This window comes from Monodon monoceros, unplaced genomic scaffold, assembly GCF_005190385.1.
Source record: "Monodon monoceros isolate NGI ecotype Baffin Bay Population unplaced genomic scaffold, NGI_Narwhal_1 Super_Scaffold_6, whole genome shotgun sequence".
In the NCBI taxonomy this organism is placed as follows: domain Eukaryota; kingdom Metazoa; phylum Chordata; class Mammalia; order Artiodactyla; family Monodontidae; genus Monodon; species Monodon monoceros.
The window spans coordinates 53,976,535-53,995,861 of NW_021703783.1; the positions used below are offsets into that span (position 1 = coordinate 53,976,535).

The 19,327-nt window shown below is 39.7% G+C and overlaps 1 protein-coding gene and 1 non-coding gene across 2 annotated transcripts in view; one reads left to right on the forward strand and one right to left on the reverse strand.

The window, feature by feature from the left end:
• The window catches only part of MYRFL (myelin regulatory factor like), a 118,872-nt gene that overhangs the window by 14,004 nt on the left and 85,541 nt on the right, over nt 1-19,327 (forward strand). Inside the window, exon 3 of the mRNA XM_029204213.1 lies at nt 19,218-19,308. Within this exon, the coding sequence (XP_029060046.1) occupies nt 19,218-19,308 (91 nt within the window). The remainder of the gene's footprint in view (nt 1-19,217; nt 19,309-19,327) is intronic.
• Nucleotides 18,540-18,612, reverse strand: TRNAG-CCC. The gene has a single exon. It is a non-coding gene; the product is annotated as a tRNA-Gly (tRNA).

A 19,327-nucleotide genomic window follows, 5' to 3' on the forward strand; every position in this document is an offset into this window, starting at 1 on the left:
TAACTCTGTTTCCCCTAGAAAGAACTCTTTATTAGCAGGAAGGGAGTGGAGGTGGTGTAGTGTTCAGTAGGAAACATGGCAGCGATGCTATCTGGGGATCGAGAGAATTCAAAAACCAAGTCCCTCTGTGAGAGGTTCAGGCTATAACTCAAAATGGGTTATAGCTGAGATTCAGAATCATTACCTGGGAGTCACTGGGAGACACTAGGAGACAAACAGAAGAGTAGACGCTCTAGTTTTGACAAAAGTAGAGATCTAGGCACCAGGAAACCAGTCAAGGTAATGGACCCTGGGTTGCAGGAATGATCTTGGAGTTTATCTGATCACAGCATCTTTCCCATTTCTGAGGTTGCGTTTCACAGGCCACCCATATCAGCTCTAGAAACTGGGCACCAATGCACATCATGCACACTGTCTCTGAGCTCCCGACACCAGCCTGCATGTGTGGTGATGAGCGACATAGTAGTCAGAGCATAGGCTTTGTATCCAGATTTCCCTGGGCTCAAATCCCTCCTCTACCATGCACTCGAGATGCTGCTTTAGCAAATGACTGGGTCTCTCTGAGACTGTTTCCTCATCTATTAAATGAAGCAGGTATTACTTCATAGGAGAAAAATGAGAATTAAGTAAAATGATATACGTGAAGTACTTTGAATAGTGCCTGACCTACAGTTATTGCCCAATGAAACAGTATTATCAGTCTTTTGTAATTAAGAAAAATGTTTATTCTTTTAATGGAGCTCCCGGAAGCCATCTGTGATCAGTAAGGAAACCTCTACCATTTAATGAATGCTTGACTTTATGCTAGACCTTATACAAAGGCCTTTAGCTGTATGTATTCTTAATTTGTACAACCAAATGAACAGGCAAATAATGTTATCATCATTTTAGTGATGAGGAAACAGATTCAGAAAAGGTTTGTACCTTGCCCAAGGTAGCACAGCTATTATGTATCAGAGCTTAGAGTTGGACAGATGTCTGTCTTTCTCCAAAGGCCTGTGCTCCTTGCCACTCTGCAGTGTCCTCCAAACAGGTTGCAAGGGGACATCTGCAAAGTTAGCTGGAACTTAATGGCTCCTCTTAAAATAACCAGAGCTTTTGTGTGTGTGTGTGTGACAATGTGCATGTAATTCCATTGTATAGATGAAATTATTCTGGAATGTGAGCTGTTGGAACTTAAGTGCCATCTGGCATTTTTTGGCAAAGCCCAGCTCTGGCACCATAAGATGAAGTGCTAGCAGTAAAAAGGCAGTGGTTTATGTTCATGGAGCAGGCAGCTACAGAAACTCAAAAGATAAGGCTACTAATAAGAATGCAAAGATATAAGAACACCAACACTGACCTGTAGTACTGCTTGATGCAAAACAAGAATCCATAGAGGGAATTTAGGAAGTTGGGTTTGCTCAGAAGTGTAGTAGAAAATATTAACTCTCAATATTGTCCTTTTTGGTACCCAGACTCAAGACATAAAGTCCAGTAAGATGGTACCCCAATATTTGACACCTTGGTATTAGCAATATAAGAAACCATTGTCATGTAAAGCAACGGGGAGTAATGTGTTCTAAGGCTAACATCATATGACTTGATAATTGGAAATAGTATCGCTCTCATGGGATTAAAGTGATCAATATCCTCAAGTATTAGAAGCCAAGAAAAATGCTTCCTAGAAACCTCTATGATATGCACTTGATGGCAGAAGCCTTAGTTCAGGCAGACCTGGGTTCAAATCCTGATTCCTCTGCTTCTTAATTTTGTGACCTTGGGCCAATAACATTGTAAGTTTCAGTTTTCTCCACCTGTAAAATGGAGATAATAACACCTACCTCTTGGCGTTGTGAGCATTAATGATAAAATATTAAAATGATGAAATGAATGATAGTTATTGATTTTTATTATAACATTTGCAAGTGTGGAGAAACAAAATTGCTTGCTCTATTTATTTTGAAACAAGAATGAGTAAAAGCTACATATATATATTCATACGTTTTTTTCAAAGAAACACTCCTGTCCCCAGGGAGTTATTACAACTTTTACGTGTTCACATTAATTCCAGAGCCTTTATAATCATAAAACCCATTTATAGCCTTTAGTTGCCAAGCAACAAAGGACAAAGTACTGAGTATTTCTTTTTATTGCAAAAGGTTCAGCTTTTCCATGTTGGTCTTGAAATCAACATTTTTCAGAAAAAAACAACAGTGAAACTTAATACCATATCTTTAAGGGTTAGTGGGCATTCCTTGTTTGGAGGTTGAATCAAAGCTGAAAGGAATAAGTTGTTATCATTGTCTGTTCTTGAATAGTCTACAGCATTTGTCCTAATTTTATAGTAAATCTGTAAGAGGTTCTGAAGTTGGGACACTGTAAACTCAGTTTAAAGAGAGAACTTGTTTCATTTTACCTCTATTCTGTGATGCTCTACCTGTAAGAAAACTAGTTCTTTGATCTGTCAGTTGTCTTTCGGAAAAGGCTAGGGTGGTGTAAAATACATATGAAAAATGTTATCTGCTAACCTTGGTAACCGCTGACCTCAAACAGGTTATTCAACCATGCATTGGCAGGGTTTGAGAAGTTGGCTTTGAAGCACATAACTAAGTTCCCTAATTCTTTGAAAGGTATCAAAGCTTTTAATTACTTCTATTATTTTTGTCTGTGGATAATCAGTAAGTAAAGGTTGGGAACCCCAAAAGAATCAAAAGAATATATTACTGTTTAACATCCTATAAAATATCCTAGTTGAACTAATATTTTTAAAAGCTTATAAAAGCACGTATGGAAACAGTTTTTTAAATTTGCGTAGCTATTTCTCTATTCGTGCATACTAAAACAATACAAAAGCAGATCGGAGTATCTTGATGGGAATTTTACTCTCTTGGCCCATATGCATTCTGTGTGTGCAGTGGGATTCTGTGGATGGAAAGTGTGGAGACAAGGATCCTCGTTTTTTTCTTCCCATGTGGGTTAGAGAAGCTTGCTGCTTTGAAACAAATCTGTTAAGTCACATAAGATGTTTATATGCAGGGAGAGGCAGAAATGACACCTACAAACTATTTCTTATAAATTCTTCAAGGTAACAACTAGTCAAGGTTCTTCTGCTGAGAGTAATGTCCTTTGGGAAGATTTTTGTGCCCGAATATAAAAGTGTAAGAGCTAGCTATTGGACCAGAAGAGGGACACTTTATTATCCACACATCTCAAGAAGTGCTGTGCCTTAAGAAGCATTTGGGGTACTACTGTTTCTTCTTTTTATTTACATGGGCATAAGACAGACACACACACATATCTCTCCCTTCCCCTGGGAGAAGCAGGCTTCTGTGTGAAGATCTGAATGGACCTTTCATGGTGGTGAGGATGACAGGGCTGTAAACCATGCTCAGGACCTGGTTCTCCTTTTACTGGCTGTTTATAGAAATGTTGGGAAAAAACCCCAAAAATCCATACGCAGCCACCAACTTTTACAGTTCCTTATTTTGCCAGTTCTTTCCTAACCCATCTTCGAAGTTTCCTTCTCACTCTTCCATTTGTATTATGCTTGTTTATAGAGTTTGATATTTTACAAACTCTTTCACTTCCTTCAACTCATTGGTCCCTCATGCAACCCTGAGAGGAAGACTTTTTATGGTGAAAGAAACGGATCCTTAAAGAAATTGACAGATGTGTCTAAAATCACAGGGCTGGTGGCCAAAGCTTTGTCTTTTCCTTCCAAGCCCAAAGCTCTTTCCATCTACATACCACTTTGCCTTCCCAAAGGAAAAAGTGGGTAAGGACATGTATTGGCTTATTGGCTTCCATATTCTAGGGCTCTATGTCAGAAAAACACTTAAGTCAACACGGTAGATCTTTGGAGAAAACTCCTCTTTTTTATCCTCTCCCTCACTTAACTCTAGTTACTACATACTCTACTGGCCACTGGCTACCCAACCCCTCTCCAGAACAGAGCCAGCAAGTGCCTATATTTTAGGCTTTCCCCTAACCTCCTACTTTGATGAAACTGATCTTCCCTGAGTTTAGCAGTTGGTTTACTCTTCTGACTCCTGTGTTTGGGGTAGGGGTGAGGAACAGAGAAGGAATAGGAAGGAATGAACACTTATTATGTACCAAGCACTAGTAGTATTAAAGGAAAAAATTCAATGACTCTTGTTAAAGCATGATAAGGAGGACTTTATTCAAGGGAGGGACTATCATAGTAGGCAGTAACCACTGGGATGGAATTTTGCAGTGGGGCAGAGAGATTGGGCTCAACTCCAAATACAGCAAGTGGGAAATTATAGCCAAGGAGCAGGGTAAGGGGGAGATTCTTCATAAACTGGCCTAACAAGATTCTTCCTGTAAGTAGGCTCAGTGATCTGACACCACCCGGGGGCTGGTGGAGGATGAGGAACTCGATTGATATCGAGCGTGATCAGATATGAAGGACGAGGGATTCTGGTTAAACTGATTTATCATGATTCTTGCTAAAACTGGAAAATGAAGAGAGAAACATGGAAATAGACCTCACTGAAAAGTTCAGGGGAGCCTGAATACAGTCCGGTCAGGGAGAGAATCTGTTAGTAGTGGGATTATAGATAGATGTTATCACTTTTAGTCTGCAAGCAATGCTTTAAGGTGATAAAACCCACCTCCTTTTTTTTGATAAGGAAACAGTCCCAGAGAGTTTCAAGACCTGGAATTTAACCCAAGTCTGCCTGACTTGCGATTTCCCAAAGCTCCTGCTTTCCTTGCCTCCAGGTTACACGGGGCTCCCTCCTTCCAGAACACCCTCGCCCCCTGCCTTGTCCACCTGGCTAACTGCCTTTCACTCTCGGAGTCTCTGCTTTGGCACCCTCCCTTCAGGGCTAGCACATATTCCATAGAACTTTGCATTTTACCCTTCGAAGCATGTATTGCCTTTTTCTGTGTCCGTCTCCTGTGGACAGCTAGAAGGAAGGAACTATGTCTGATTCATTCCTGTAGCCTCAGCAGCTAGGGACTGGCACATAGTGGGCACTCAACCATATTTGCCGAGTCAATAAATAAACTCCAAGCCTGGTCTCTTTTCAGGATCCCAAGTCTTCTGGATTTCCCTCCTTTATTTCTTGCATCGGAGAGGACATGAGCCTGTCCTCCACCTGGCTGAAGACTCAGCCCTCAGTCAGCGCTCTGCTGGGCTGTCCCCCCCCTATGAGGGTTGGTAGGAAGGAAGGCATTGCCGAGGCAGGCAGGAACCCTGAAAGCCACACGGTGAGCAGCTTCCTTGTCATATTTTCCTGAATTTGTGCAGGGTCTGCCCATGAGGCATTTAATATTTAATTTAATATTTTAAATGATTTAATATTCAGCACTGCCTGTTGCAGATAAGCCAACTCCCCTGTGAAGCCTGTGTGTGGTGTCTCCTCTTTGGCTTCCCTTCCTTTGGGATGTCTTCCTCTTCATCCTTCTCTTTCTCCTTCTTCCTTCTTCCTCTTCCTCCTCCATTTTGGTCTTTGGCAAAATTAGACTTTCTAATAGAACAAATCACAGCAATAATTCTTCAAACCCTGGGCATAAAATAAATGAGAGTCCTTGATGAATTCCTATACCATTTAAAAGAAATGTGCTCGGTTTCAGTTTCCCAAATGTGTCTTCCATGGTTAAAAATTAATATTGGTTAACATGCAGTTGATTATGTTTTATTTCTCTTCTTTTGTTTTATTATTCCTGTATGTATTAACATTAGTATGTGCTTTTGAAGAGAAAATGGACAAAGCTTAACCTTCATGTTGAAGGGCTGGGAGGAGGCTTAGTTGTAAGGTTCCAAAACTCCTGGAAAAGTGAATCCCCAGGCTCCCAGAAAGGCCAGAGGATCTTGCTTAGTTTATATTTCAAATAATTAATTTAAAAGGAGAATAAGTATGAACTTGATATTCAGCTAGTGAAGACACTGAAATACTTTCATGAAAATTGAGATACCTAATGCAGTAGACAGACCGTTTCCCTCTCCTACCTTAAATCCTACCAATTGTTAGATTATTCACCCAGAAGCTGTGCTACAAGGGCAGATCTTAAAAGGTACTGAGCCAACCAGCCATCATTTATTATTTACACTGAGCGACCCTGGGTTTGTGAAAAAGCAATACAGGACACAGTCACATGGAATTGTAATAATGTTAATGCTGAAAGATCTTAGATCTATATTTCTAAGTTATAAATGGCAGGCACCATCAGCCGTTCCACGTTCTTTTCTCCTAACAGAAGCCTAATCTGTTCAGACAGAGGAGAGTCCTTGAGCCCAGGAAGGATAGGTTCTAATGTAATTGATCTAAACCAGTTATCCTAATCTCAGTGGCCTCCTCCCTCTTCCCTTGCCCTCATAATTCAGCAACCATAACTCTTCCAACAACCTTTTTATAAAGGGTAAATTCCTATATTTTCTGAAGTACTTAACAATATTATAGTTTGATGTGTCCTTTAAATTTCTATTAGGAATGTTATTGTTTTTATTAGTTTTTGACTGGTTTGCTCCAACCCAACTTTCTTTCATTATTTTGCATGATTTTGCAGAAGGCAGGGTGGTTCAGGAATATGTATGTTATGTTACAGTAGGAAACACTGCAGTAAGAACCCCTGCAATAACAACTGTGTTATTGCGACTTGGGGAAGTTACTTAAGCTTGCTGAGGCTGTTTGCTCCTCTGAAAAATGGGAGTGGTACTAGACCTATCTGACAATAAAATTATTGTTCGGATTAAGTGAGAAAGTAAATGTAAAATTCTTAGCAAGGTATTGGTACATAAAATGTGCTCAACAAATTTACCAAGCATTATTATTATTATTCTCCATTGACCGTCTCTCATGTGGCTTGACTTCTGATTCTTTCCTGCTTTGTTGGATCTCCGCCAGACACCCTACTATTTGTCCACATTCCTCTTAAGGTATGGGGCCCAGGTCATCAAGATTGGACCTGTGCCTAGAGGAACAGGGACCTTACCCTCCCAGTTCTGTCCTCAGTGCTTTCATTATTATAAGCCTACGTTAGTTTCTTTGTCTCCCCAGTACTTCTTCATGATGACAAAATTAAACTGATGTCTTTATCACTTATTTACGCAAAAGCCAAGTTTCCCCATCTCATATTTACATAATGGAAAAAAATCAATGGAAAGCTGAATGCTTAATCTACTAAATTCCATCGTGTCAGAGTCAGCCATCAATCCAGTTGCCAAGATTTGACCTGACTTTTTTTTTTTTATTGGCGTATAGTTGATTTACAACATTGTGTTAGTTTCTGCTGTACAGCAAAATGAGTCAGTTATACATATAAATATATCCATTCTTTTTTAAAATTCTATTTCCATATGGGTCATCACAGAGTAGTGAATAGAGTTCCCTGTGCTATAGGTTCTTACTAGTTAACTATTTTATGTATAGTACTATGTCTGTGTCAATCCCAATCTTCCAATTTATCTCTCTCCCCTGCTTCCCCCTTGGTAACAAATAAGTTTGTTTTCTACACCTGTGACTCAATTTCTGTTTTGTCAATAGGTTCATTTGTACCATTTTTTTAGATTCCACACATAAGCGATATCATATGATATTCGTCTTTCTCTGTCTGACTTACTTCATTCAGTGTGACAGTCTCTAGTGACCTGAGTCTTTTATACTGTATTTTTACCTTGTTCATCTCCTTCAGGCCATTTGCATACATGGCAGGTTTGCCTTTTCTATACTTGTCCAAATCACAAATAGCATTATTGAGAAGGATGAGAGCAGAGTCATTTTATAGTACATTTTAGGATTTTCTCCGGGTTAGCATGTTAGGGTTCAGTTCTCCAGATACAAATTCACCTAATTCTAATGTAATTTCTTTTACCTTTTTCTGTCTTAGCTACAAGTATAGCCATCCTTGACTGCCCTCCCCCCAGTTGGATTGGAAGGCCCTCTTATGTGTCTCCTGGGCCTGACGTACCACATTGTGTCAGTCGTGCCTTTTTACTGTCTGTGCTCCCGTCCCCTGGCTTGAGGGTAAGACTGCGTGTTGCTCACTGTTGTATCCCAGTGCCTAGCACATGCACTTCATTAAATATTTATTATTGGATGGGTGAGTTAACAATTTTGTTAAGTGTCTGGTTGAAATCAAGGTACACATTTTCATGCACAGGCTCCTAATCTGATCAGGAAAGCAGATGAAATCCATCCACAGCACTAGTTCTTGGTGGGCACTTGCAGGCTCCTGGATGTCTTCTGCTGTCCTCAGAGGCCAGCAGCCAAGTGTTCAGCAATCCTTTCTAGAATTTTGCATCTGTGACAGTTATTGAAAAGCCATGTGGGTGTTGCCATCCTGTTACACAATGTGCTTGAACCATTTATTTACTCAAGTTCAATAAAGGTTAATTTTCATTTTATCTTGTGAGTATCGGGCATGTAAATTTCAGGTGAGTCATATCATGTTAAAGTCCAGAGACAGTCTTTTAATTTGGTCACTGTTTCCAACAATGGGTCGTGTTAACTCTGCTTGAAAGAACTGATTAGCTTCTTCATGGATCGGTGCAGGACTACTTGTACAAGGAAGACTGGGGAGACTTCTGGGATTCCAGGTCATTAGGTGGAGGTTTTCTTGGGGGCAGTGCCCTGCAGTTCACTTCTCTCTCCAAGAGTGCAAAAACAGGATTGACATGACATGACCTGGAGCAGATGAACCCCTCCAGCTCCTTCCAGGCTCCTCAGCCAACTCTCTCCTGTTCCCTATCTCAAGGCACCAACACCACCTCCTACCCGGCCACCAAAACAGAGATGGGAGAATCCAATCAGTAACAAAGTCCAGTAGGATTCTCCTCTCAAATACTACTCACAGCCAGGGGTATGCTGGTAAATGTTTAACAACCAAATCTTTGGAAAGAAATTCTCAATTTGTAATATTTCCATGGTGTAAATCTTCCCACTATTGCCAATTTCAAGTTACTAACGTGAAGACTCTAAATATGGAGTTGGGAAGAGATGTGCCCAAGCTTGTACGACCTGGCTCCAGCACACCACTGCACACTCTTCCACCTTCCTGACCCCACTTCCACTGCACCAGATCAGAATTTCATGGCATTCAAGGCTCCAGGATCTGCCCCTGAGGACAGTTCAAGCCTCATGGACCCCTGTTCCAGGAAGCTTTACCTGGAACCCTTTTGCTCCTGTTGAATCATTTAGGTGACCTGTAATGCTCTGTGTACACTCAGTTGTCACATCGAGCACTATGGTACGCCTTTATGTCAGTCTTTCTCACTGGTTTATGAACCTCTTGAGCACAGCAACTGATGGTTATGACAAAGGGTAGTATTTATTGAGCTGGGAACTGTGCTAAGCACCTTATATGCATTATCTCATTTAATCCTCACAACACCACGAAGGAAATGCTCTTATTATCCCTATTCTATAGATAAGGAAACTGAAGCACAGAGAGGGTAGGTAATTTGCCCAAGGTTGCACAGCTGGCAAATGTTTCGGCCAGAATTGACCTAAGGCCTGATTGTAGAACCAGGACCCTTAACTACTAAGGCACCCTTGTCTTTGTGTCTCTAGCACTTGGCACTGTGCCTGCTCCATAGCAGGTGCCTGTTGATTGTGTGTTGGGTGATTTAGTGAGGGAAGGCTAATGCTGGCAGTGTCCTTGACTAGTCTCTTTGCTCTAGTCTCACCCAGCTTCACTCCCAAGAGCAGGCAGAAAGGCCCTTCAGAAATATAAACCTGATCATGTCTGATGAAAAATTGCAATGTCTTCATAACCTGTAAGGCAAATTCCTTACCTTGATACCTATGAACTTTCATGATCAGGTTCTGAGATACGCCAGTTTCTCCAGATACACCTTCCACCATTCATAATCACATTTATTCATTCAAATGTTATTACTCATCTGAGAAATTCAATATTTATTGAATAACTACCACATTCCAGGCCTTGTTCTGGGTGTGTAGGATCTATATAGAAAGAGGCAGTTTCTACCCTGGAGGGGCTTAAAGTTGAGTGGAGAAACAGATGCGCAACATGTAATTTCTACAGTGGCTGAAATAAAAGTACACAGAGCTTGCAGCGGGGTCCGGGAAGGGTGCTGTTCTGTCTGTGCCGCGTTCTTCACCTGCCTTCCAGCTCTGGCCAGACTGCACACTCAATTCCACGGGAGTCCTGCTGCAGACTCCATGAATTCATTGGCACATACTCTTTTCAGTTCCTGGAATGTTTTTTTAAATCACCTTCTGCTTATCCTTAAAAATTCCTCTCAAGTGTCACCTGCAGGAAGCCCTTGCCCCAGCCCGGCCAGCCTAACAAAAAGGCTCCTGCAGTAGGATGCCCACTGCCACCCCGGCACTTACCACCCTCTGCTGCTGCGGCCGATCTTCCTGTCCCTTTTGCTGGACTGTGAGCTCGTCCCCAATTTTATTCCTGGACACATGGTGAACACTAAGTCAATGTTGAATAAATGAGTGAAACAATTAGTCTTTTAATGATTGGAAATGTCTCTGGGAAAATGTTATCTCCACTAGCTAACTGAACGGGCTGTGGCTCTCACCATTGACATTAGATTTTAAATCCAGTTTTATTTTCAGTGGATTTTCAAGACAAAAGTAACCTTAGCAAATGAGGGTCTGGTTTCTCCTCTGACTTCTCCTCTGCTTCCCCCTTCCTCCTTCTTTGGAAAAGCATGAACATTTCAGCTCCAGTTCCTCATGAGCCCTGGCACATCAGAGGGAAACTATATGTTTAACTTTAAAGGGCAATCAAAGGGGGAAGGGGGAGACACTCATTGTGGCTTTTTAGAATCTTTAAAATACCTAGAGCTGCTGTAACAGACAAATTTTGTCATCTTGCCTGTCGTTTGAATACTCTGGGCAGTGCTGTTTTGGGACAAAGGGCAAAAGAGTAGATCAAGAAGGGAGGGGGGTGTCTGTGTTTGGGGATGTGATGTGGGAAGGGAGTCCCTAGGGCGGAAACAAGAAGTGTCCTTACACAGGACTGGGGGGCGGTGGCGGCTGGGCAGGTGGGTGGGAAGCAGAAAGGGAGGTCCTTGCTGGGCACATCCTATCCATACCTTTGGAGAAGCCCTGTTTCCCCAAAGGCATGTGTATGTCTATCAGCGGGTCTTGCGGATGCAACTTAGATTTGTCTGGGGCGTCCCTGGTGGGTTGATCCTCATAACCACGCACTTTTTTCTTGTCTGCCTTGTAAGGCCAAGGGCAACAGCACAGGTGACCATTCTGCAGCTGTTGCGTGCCTGGAAGGGAAGGCAGAAAACTAGGGTGAAGAAGGGGGGCCCTTGTTTCCTAGAGCAGTTCTCCGGCACTCGCCGGAGGCCTGGGTAGCTTCTGCTTTTGTGAGCAAAACTGTGACAGCCCTTCCCGGCCACAGAGAGAAACGTAGAAAAGGGTGGAATCGAGGTCTGAAACTGAGCCTCCATGACAGGGGGCGGGATACCCGAGGACACACTCTTTGCAGGTTTGGGTGTTATAAACCAGCGTTTAAGACATTTAGAGCAAAGTGATTATTTTTAAAAGCATGCAATTTATTTTAAGAGGCTTTTGAGAGTTGCCCTGTGTGTGCAGAGGCTCCTGAACACCGTTTTATCTGACACTGTGGATTTATCTTGTTGAGGAATTTCCTTAGGGTCTGGAAAGCACAGCTGTGACTTTGGAGTCCTAGAGAAAGCCAGCTACTCCAGGGCTCATCTATCCTTGTTCATTAAGAGGTTTGCACAAGCCACACGGGCAGGTCCTGTATGCTGTGGACCATCTCTTATTTCTACCTGGGGATGGAGGTTGGAGAGGGTGAGTGATGTAAAGCAAGTGGCACAAAGGTCAGGTCTGAGAATCTATGGGCCACTTCCTACTTCTATGTGGGGAATTGTGTGTATGTGTTTGTTGGGCGGGGGGCAGTGCTGTATAAAGCAGATGGGACACCAGCAGGGGCTTCAGTGGGAAACTAAACAGATCTTTTCCTCCATCTGCTTCTCTTAGCAGTTGGCTTGACCAAAGCCCAGTGAAGTAGTAGTGTCAAGTTGCTTGTCTGCAGTTGGCTGGCATTGTTGGGAAAGGAAGAGGAACACGGGGCGAGGTGGGGGAGTAATGGGGCTGGGGGTGAGAACACCCTCAAGAATCAGGGTAGGTCTCGTTGGCTTCCCTGCAGGTCACTTACGAGCTGTGTGACCCTGGGCAAGCTAGTTAACCTGTGTAATCACTTTGCCTTCTCTGTACACTGGGAGTAATATTAATGTCCACCCCCTAGGGCTGTCATGAGGATTGACAAGGTCAGGCAAAGTGCTGCTTCTTTTGCTTGGTCCAGAGTAAGAACTCCAGACTCCCTCTGAAAGTCCCTGAACAACCGCGATAGCGTGCAAGTTGACCTCCCTTCTTCTGTTCTTGTTCCCTTATAGTCCTTTCCCTCAAAGCAACCAGAGTGACCTTTTATAAAAGCATATTAAAGCATATTATTTCACTTTCCAAAGGCTTCTCGTTGCTCTGGCCACCTCCTCTCCCCGTCCTACCCCGCCCCGTGCTCCTGTGCTCTGGCCACACTGGAATGATTTGTTTCTCAAACACACAAGCACAGTCCAGCCCTGGGCTCTCGTGGTGCTGTTCCCTCTACCTGGCATGCTCTGCCCTTGATCTTTGCATGGCTGGCTCCTTCCTGAGAAAGCCCTACACACTGAAAGGAGCTCCTTCCCCCACCATCTATCATGCCACTCTGTTCTGTTTTCATCACCACCCGAAAAGATCCTGTTTATTTATTGTTTCTCATATGTCATGTAAGTCCTTCCCCACTGTTGCTACCTTTCCCTCCATTAGAATCCAAGCCTCCTGAGGGGATCGTGTTAATTTTTTTCATGGCTGTGTCCTCAGAACCTTGTACAGTGCTTGGCACATAGTAGGTGCTTAATAAAGAATGAATGAGCCTTGTCTTGCTCTTTCTTCCTTCAAAGTCTAGCTCAAGACGAAACTCCACTATGAGGTCATCTCTGACCATCTCAACTTTTAAAAATATCTTCCATCCATTTCCCTCTGAGTTCTTGTCACTGAATGGAGTTGGCAATCTCTCTTCTCTTCCCTTTCCCTTCTCTTTTTTTCTCCCTCCCTTCCACCTGTCTCTGGCACCCATCAATTTTTACCATTTGGGAGGTGCTCAAGATTTTTAAAATTTTGTTTTAGTGCCCTTGGATGAATTAGCAAGCCCAAAGATAAAGATGAAATGGCCCTCCTATACCTCCTATAACCAGTGCAGGGATCTAGTGCAAAGGTACCTTACCCATGGGAAGAATTCAAGGCTCTGGATTACGTGAGGGTTATGGGTGTGCAGGATAGACAGCTGAAGTATTGCATATTTAAATTATACCTGGAAAAAAAGTCCACAAAGTTTAACAAAGTTCTCAAAGTTTAAACAAAGTTTAACAAAGATTAAATTATCGATAATCTATTTCAGATTTCATTACAATGAAAGAAAAAACTTTTGGCTTACCGCTGTTGGCAAAAGCAAAAAAAATACCAGTTGTTTCAGATCCTATTCTATTTTATTTTCCTGGGCATTTTTACATTATTACACTTTAGAATCATTTTGTTATTTTAAGATATTTTTTATTGTGGATGTTTTAAATGTATAGATTAATTTAGGGGTGTTGACACATTGTGTAATAGCAAGGTAATGAAAATACATATTTCTAATATTAACGAAAATAGTTTTAATTTTTTAACCATTGAACGTGATGCTGTTATTTAATGTAGGTTTTCTATCACATATATGTATACGAGAGATATAGATATGTGTATATGTATGTGTATAAATATATATAATCTTAAGCATGTATTCATTGGAATCAATATTGAATGTTTAATGCCTTCTTGGCATCAGTTGAGAAGGTCAAATACTGTTTTACCTTTGATATATGAAGTCCAATATTGAATTATCTTTTTGTTTCTTGATGAATTTTTCTCTTAATGGAAATGTTAAATTCTATTTGATGGCATTTTATTTAGGATTTTGGTATATTATTCACAAATGATATTAGTCTGTAGTTTTCTTTATGCATCTCATCTCTGTCAGCTTTTGGCATCAGTTTTATGCTGGCTTCATAAAAAATTTTGGGTACTTTTCTTTTTTTCTATGTTCCAGAATTGTGAAAATGGCAGAGGAATTATCATCTTGTTAAAGTTTTAGAAGCATGACCCATGATGCCATTGGGACTTTTACCTTTTATGCAAGGGCGGGGGGATGGTCATGAGTGGAAACTTTCTCTGTTTACTCCAGGGTTTGTCAGTTTAGACTTTTTCTATATTTTTTCGTTTATTTTAGCAATTTGATTTCCTACTTTTTTAGAAAATCATTTTATTCAAAATTGTGCAAAATAATTTTCCAAAGTGTATAATAGGGATTTAAAAAAAAAGAGATAACTCATTCTACATTCTACCATCTAACTAGTGTCAACTATGGTGGAATATTATTTCATCATCTTTCTATGAATAGCTACAGATAGAAGGATGGATAATTAGATAGTAGAAATAACTTAGTAAGAAATGGATCTTAGCTCCCATGCACTATTTAAATAAAATATTAAATATAATATAAAATATTAATTTTAGTTGAATTTAATGGGATAAAAAGAAGGGAAACTGAAGGAATTACAGAATTTAAATAATTATTTCTTTACTGTTAGAGATATCAGTTCTAAAGGAGTCTTCCAAGATTAAGAAAGGGGATTTAAAAGTTACTACAAAGTTGGAATAGTTATTTTTTTACTAAATGGTGCAGGTTTAGGGTAATGAAGATGAACTCTGAGATATGAATAATAAGGTGATTAATACCACATCTCTTCCCATTTTCCCTCTCCCTACCTTCTAATCTTTGTTGCTGATATTTTTTCCTTTTTAAGGGTTTATTACTTTTACATTTTGATCTGCAACCATAATTCCCTCAGGTATTCAGTTTAAATCCTATATTTATATGAATTCACTGTTCATCATAGTTTTTCCTCTTTGATTTCTAAATTTCTGAGTTCTTTATTTTGATTCATGTTTTGCTTGGCTGAATTTCACTGTCAAGGAATTATTTTCAAGAGGAAGTCATGGGGGCTTTATACCCTGAACTTTTAAATTTTGGAATTGTCTGTTGCCTTTACGTTTAAAAACAAATTGGGTGGGTATAAGATTTTGCAAGCCACCTTCTCTTGAAACGCTGTAGAATTTATTAAATGGCTGCAGAGTATTGATATTTCATTGAATGAATGTCAATTAATGGTCATTTATTCTCAAAGATGCAGATGTAGAGAATGGACTTGAGGACACAGGGAGGGGGAAGGGTAAGCTGGGACGAAGTGGGAGAGTGGCATTGACATATATACACTACCAAATGTAAAATAGATAGCTAGTGGGAAGCAGCTGCATAGCACAGGGAGGTCATTTCGGTGCTTTGTGTCCCACTAGAAGGGTGGGATAGGGAAGGCGGGAGGGAGACGCAAGAGGAAGGGGATATGGGGATATATGTATACATATAGCTGATTCACTTTGTTATACAGCAGAAACTAACACAGCATTGTAAAGCAGTTATACTCCAATAAAGATGTTAAAAAAAAAAGGGTCATTTATTCTCAATTTTCTGTTATTAAGTGTATTATCGTAAGTGTATTAAGTGGAATTTCTGGATCAAAGTATACATGCACATTCTTTTTTTTTTGGAAACATATGCTAAACACTTTTCAGACAGATTATTTAATATATACTCCTATCAGCAGTGCCTAAGAGGGTTATCTTATTTCCATCAGCATTAACAATGGATTTTATTAATTCATTGAATATATGCCAATTTGGTAGGCAAAAAGAAAATTTTCTCATATTTTAAATTCTGTTTCTTACTAATGTTTAACATGTTTTGTGCATTTATTAACCAATTTGATTTTTTATTTTATGAACTGCCTTTTAAAGCCCTTTACTGTTTTCTGGGGTGTAGCTGTTACCTTATTGATTTGAAAGAACATTTTGGATATTATGGATATTTACTCTTTTTCATGTATATTGAAAATATTCCTCACTTGGTCTTTAACTTTTTTCACGGATTAAAATGCTTATGATCACCAATGGATACTAAAACTATTAGATAAAAATTTAATGCGGAACAAAATATTTGCACAATCTCAAAGTATCTTGCCACAAATTACAAAAAGAATAGTAGTAACTTTATAGTGGAGAAAGTTGGCAGATAGTACCTTAACCAAGGGATGAAAATTAACATCAATAATGAGACACTATGATCCTCCTGACATAAGGCACTAAGAGAGACATAATATCATTTGTGTAATATTCTTGCCAAACATACAAAACTTGAATTTAACCTTGAGAAAATATGAGGCAAACAAGAATTGAGAGACGTTCTGTAAAACAGTTAGCCTACACACTTCAAAAAAAAATCTAAAGGGGCATGACAGCTACATGTACTATGTTATACTGGATTAAATTCTGGACCAGAAAAAAATGCTATAAATGACGTTATTGAGACAATTGGCAAAATTTGAATATGGAATGTAGATTGTACAATAAAACTGTGTCAATGTTAAGTTTTCAGATTTTGATAATTTAACTGTGGTTGTGAAGATAATGTTTTTGTACCTAAGAATATATACTGAAGTATTCATGGGTAAAGGCACTTGTTCTCAAATGGTTCAGAATGGTATGTATAGGTAGGTGTGTATCATTGTGTTTTGTGTGTGTGTGTGTGTGTGTGTGTGAGAGAGAGAGAGAGAGAGAGAGAGAGAGAAAGAGAGACAGAGAGACAAGACAGAGACAGAAAGAATAATGCAAATGTAGCACAATGTTAATAATGATGAATATGAGTGAAGGGTATATGTGACTTCCTTTGTATTCTTATAGCTTCTCTCTCTTTTTTTTTTTTTTTTTCTCTCTTTCTGTTACGCGGGCCTCTCACTGTTGTGGCCTCTCCCGTCGCGGAGCACAGGCTCCGGACGCGCAGGCTCAGCGGCCATGGCTCACGGGCCCAGTCGCTCCGCGGCATGTGGGATCTTCCCAGACCGGGGCACAAACCCGTGTGCCCTGCATTGGCAGGCGGACTCTCAACCACTGCGCCACCAGGGAAACCCTGTAGCTTCTCTTTAGGATAGAAATTATTTCAAAGTAAAATGTGAAACATTCTTCTCCCCTCAAAAAAAGGATAAAGTAAAATTTTATCAATCTTTTTTTAAAAATAGTTTTTGGCTTTCATGCCATGCTTGGGAAAACCTTCTTTATGTCAAGATCATAAGAATAGTCACTGATGTTTTCTTTCTATGGTTTCATTTATTTATGTTGAAATCTTTGATCTATCTGCAGATTTGGTGTGGAAGCAGGAAAATGATCCAGGTTTTTTTTCTCCCAAATATATAATCAATTTTCCCCACAACATTTATTGAATAATGAATCTTTCCTCACTAGTGTCAAAGGATATGCTTATCATGCATCTATCGTGTGTGTGTCTATATATATAATATTTATATAAGTATAAAATATATGTTCCATATATATGTAATATTTCTTGATATATCCTGGACTTGTTTGTGTTCCTTTGATGTGTTCACTTGTGTGTTTCTCAGTACTTATTTACCCCCTTCCTCCCTCATTTTTCTGGTCATTTTTATGTATTTATTTTTCCAGATGAACTTCAGAACATTTTCCTTGAGGATTATTTGATTTCAGATAACATACAAACCAATTCAAAAGGGTTTATTGGATGTATACAGGACTTTGTCATGTAATTAGAGTAGAAGGGGAACAACCAGCCTTATTAAGGGTAAAAAATCATGAAGGACCTGGGTAAAGGACCTGGCAGAAATATTTAGACTATCACTCCTGTCCTCTGCCTTAGCTATTAGGTGACTTAATCTCAACCACCAGCTTTAAAGTTTATTAGTTTAAATTTTGGGAGAAATAACTGAAGTGGTCACTGGCCAACCAATGGATTTTTTCTTTCTGATTCAAGTGCCTGTAAAGGTTGCAGGAGACTGTTTTTATAAGGGGAAAGTTCTCAGAAAATGACTGTGTATTTGGCAGACATCATAAATAATGTCTAGTAAAAGCTTTGCAATATTGAATCTTTCAGTCTAAGAACAATGAAGTTCTTTCCATTTATTGAAATCTCTTCTTATGACCCTTCATAGAGTTTATTAGCTTTCTAAAAAGATATGTTGTCCCTAAATATATGTTTAGATATTTTAGGCTTTTTGTTATTTTGAATGGAATCTTCTTTTTTTTCATTATATTTATCTGAATTTTTGACTGGTTATTTTTTATACATACAAAAGTAATTAGTTTTTATATTTAACTTTAACCATTTATTTTATTGACTTTTCTGATCATTTCTAATCGTCAGTTGTTTCTCTTGAATTTTCTAGGTATAGAGTCATGTTATCTGCAAAGAAAGATTGTTTTGTCTTCTTTATAGCATATTTTTATATTTTATATTCTTTTTTTGTTATTTATATATTTATTTATTTATTTGGCTGCACCAGGTCTTAGTTGCAGCATGCAGGATCTTTAGTTGCAGCATGTGAACTCTTAGTTGCGGCATGTGGGATCTAGTTCCCTGACCAGGAATCGAACCTGGGCCCCCTGCATTGGGAGCGCAGAGTCTTAGCCACTGGACCACCAGGGAAGTCCCTGTATTTTATATTCTTTAAAAATTCTGGTGTCTTTGTTCTGGTCAGAAAGAAACCAATAAGCTTATTTTCATTTTGTAAATCAAGAAAAAGGACAGAACTATTGTGTTGCATTTTGGGAAGTCTAACAAAAATGTGAAGCAAGATATTGAACTTCTTGTTGAACTTAACTGGAAGTAATCTGTCAGACCAACATGCCAATCATCAGTCTATCCATTCAGCCAGCCAGCCAGCCAGCTAGCCAATAAATGTTAATTGCTGCCTTTTTCATAGCATAGATACAATAAGAAAAACACAGTCCTCGCCCTTAAAGACATTAGATAGAGGAATAAACACAAAAGCAAGCAATTATAATAGCGTATAAGGCAAAGTACATGGTGTTAATGAATGCACATAAAAAAGCACCTAAACCTGCCTTGGACAGTCAGGGAAGGCTGCTCGAGGAGGGTAACATCTAAAAAGATTTCTGAAGGAAATATTTGAATGGAAGAAAGGCCACACTATCAATAAATGCATTATGCCATTTAGTTGCTTTGAAATTTTAGCGATTAGCCATTCTGAAAAATTCATGAATCTCAAGATTTTCAATTTGCCTTTGCAGCTCAAGGGGCCAGTGGCACTCTGGGGAACCCGACGCTGGATACAAGTCTGCTGGAGGAATTCTTGGGCAATGATTTTGATTTGGCGGCCTTGTAAGTAATGAGGGCACTG